At 39.7% G+C, this 2,345-nt stretch overlaps 1 protein-coding gene across 1 annotated transcript in view; it reads right to left on the bottom strand.

The window, feature by feature from the left end:
• LOC101859069 (transcription initiation factor TFIID subunit 2) overlaps positions 1-2,345 on the bottom strand; it is a gene marked incomplete at its 3' end in the record, with an annotated part of 46,590 nt that overhangs the window by 16,476 nt on the left and 27,769 nt on the right. Inside the window, 2 exon segments of the mRNA XM_013090501.1 lie at positions 78-197; positions 1,284-1,416. Coding sequence (XP_012945955.1) covers positions 78-197; positions 1,284-1,416 — 253 coding nt within the window.

Genomic DNA, 2,345 nt, shown 5'->3' with positions numbered 1-2,345 from the left:
GAGAGAGAGAGAGAGAGAGAAAGAGAGAGAGAGAGAGAGAGAAAGAGAGAGAGAGAGAGAGTGAGAAGAGCTTTTACCTTGGCGAGACAGTAGCAAGCGTCCTGCCTGACCCTGTAGTAACATTCCTCATTCTCTATCGTGTCGGTCAGTGCATAGCGAGAGGCCGGGGTCGGGAACCTGCCCAGAGCCTCGATAGCCTGCGGAAAAGTAACAGAAAAATAACGAATAATTATTGTTTTAGTTTTAGTAAGGTTTTACAGCGCTCACAACTGCATAAGGTCATATGAGCGCCAAGGGGTGGATGTCAACAGAGAAGTCCAAACGGGGAATCAGGCTTACTGTGCTCACCTCTCTAGCCTCAACAGTACAAAGTCTACTTCGACTATCAAAGCACACCAGAAACAGCAGGTGGCAAGAGAGAGACAAACAAACAAAACAAGTAGAGAAAAAATGACAATAGTAACGATGAGGAAAGAAAAAACAGCAGTTCCCCCTATGTTGTTCTGGCACAGTTATGAGCATGACATTGATAAATCAGCCAATTTACAATTCTACTGTGCATAAGAACATGTTAATGCCCCCCCCCTTTTGGAATGGCCTAAAGAAACTTCAGTCAGTAGCACTGAACTGGGGAGGAAGAAATTATTGTGTGGCGTCCTGAAATCAGGTGCTTTTTTAAAAAAACACATGGCTTCATCAAAATAATGAAATTCAAGAAACCGATATTTTTTCTGTCCGTTGAGAAATTTTCTATCCCCCTCCTTTTTTTCTTCTTAGCTCAGCACCACTATGTCTATTTAAAACATATTTCTGTGTGGATTTTACTGAAAAACGTAGATCAAAGGTACATAAAACTTATATTTGCAGTTTTCAAGGACACTTACTAATAAAGAAAATGATAGATAGCATTCATTTGTATAGCGCAAATTCCTGCTCAGCAGCAAGCTCTATGTGTTTTCCAATCTATATCATTACCCCAGCAGACCTGTTGGCCTTTTGAGACAATCTCAACTTCCTGGGAAGCGCACAGTGCAAGCTGCTATTTTAAAGGCCCTTGAAATACAGTATAACATGGATAGGACAAACACAGAAGACTCGAAATTACGTATCAGTCAAACTGCGCCTGCGGTCCCATTTTTTTTCTTTTCTTTTTTATCTTTGTGAGATATTCCTCGAACTACAGATCCCTCGAACTACGGATCTCTCAAACTACCAAGGCCGGTCCCGCCGAATTCTAGCTATCCATGTTACGCTATATTTTCCTTTTCTCCTCGTTGACCGACCTCAAACTGTGCCACGATGCAGCGCTCAAACTTGAGCTGATACTGCCACATGTAGTCTGGCTGCTCAAAGGTCACCGTCCTCAACAGGTGCATGTCGGGGTCTAGTCGCAGCCACAGCACCGGGGAATCTTGGCTGAGAGAGAGAGAGGTAGGTGGAAAAAACACCCATTCATTTCATGTGTGTGTATGTGTCTGTATGTGTGTGCATGCGCGTGGGTGTGTCTTTACATGCTTGTGTTTGTGAATGTGTGTCTGTGCATGTGTGTCTGTAAATATTTGTGTATATGTGTATCTGTACATATTGGTGCATGTGTGTCTATAACATATTTGTGTATGTGCATGTGTGTCTATAACATATTTGTACATGTGTGTCTATAACATATTTGTGTATGTGCATGTGTGTCTATAACATTTGTACATGTGTGTCTGTACATATTTGTACATGTGTGTCTGTACATATTTGTACATGTGTGTCTGTACATATTTGTATATGTGTGTCTATAATATATTTGTACATGAGTGTCTGTACATATTTGTACATGAGTGTCTATAACATATTTGTACATGAGTGTCTGTACATATTTGTACATGTGTGTCTATAACATATTTGTGTATGTGCATGTGTGTCTATAACATTTGTACATGTGTGTCTGTACATATTTGTACATGTGTGTCTGTACATATTTGTACATGTGTGTCTGTACATATTTGTATATGTGTGTCTATAATATATTTGTACATGAGTGTCTGTACATATTTGTACATGAGTGTCTATAACATATTTGTACATGAGTGTCTGTACATATTTGTACATGTGTGTCTATAACATATTTGTGTATGTGCATGTGTGTCTATAACATATTTGTACATGTGTGTCTTTAACATATTTGTACATGTGTGTCTATAACATATTTGTGCATGTGTGTCTATAACATATTTGTACATGTGTGTCAGTACATATTTGTGCATGTGTGTCTGTACATATGTGTGCATGTGTGTGAGCTTGTGTGTGTGTATATGTGTGTCTGCGTGTGTGTCAGTGCGTGTGCATGTGTGTGTGTA

This window comes from Aplysia californica, unplaced genomic scaffold (genome assembly GCF_000002075.1).
Source record: "Aplysia californica isolate F4 #8 unplaced genomic scaffold, AplCal3.0 scaffold01306, whole genome shotgun sequence".
Classification (NCBI taxonomy): Eukaryota; Metazoa; Mollusca; class Gastropoda; order Aplysiida; family Aplysiidae; genus Aplysia; species Aplysia californica.
This window is presented reverse-complemented; position numbering and strand designations above follow the sequence as displayed.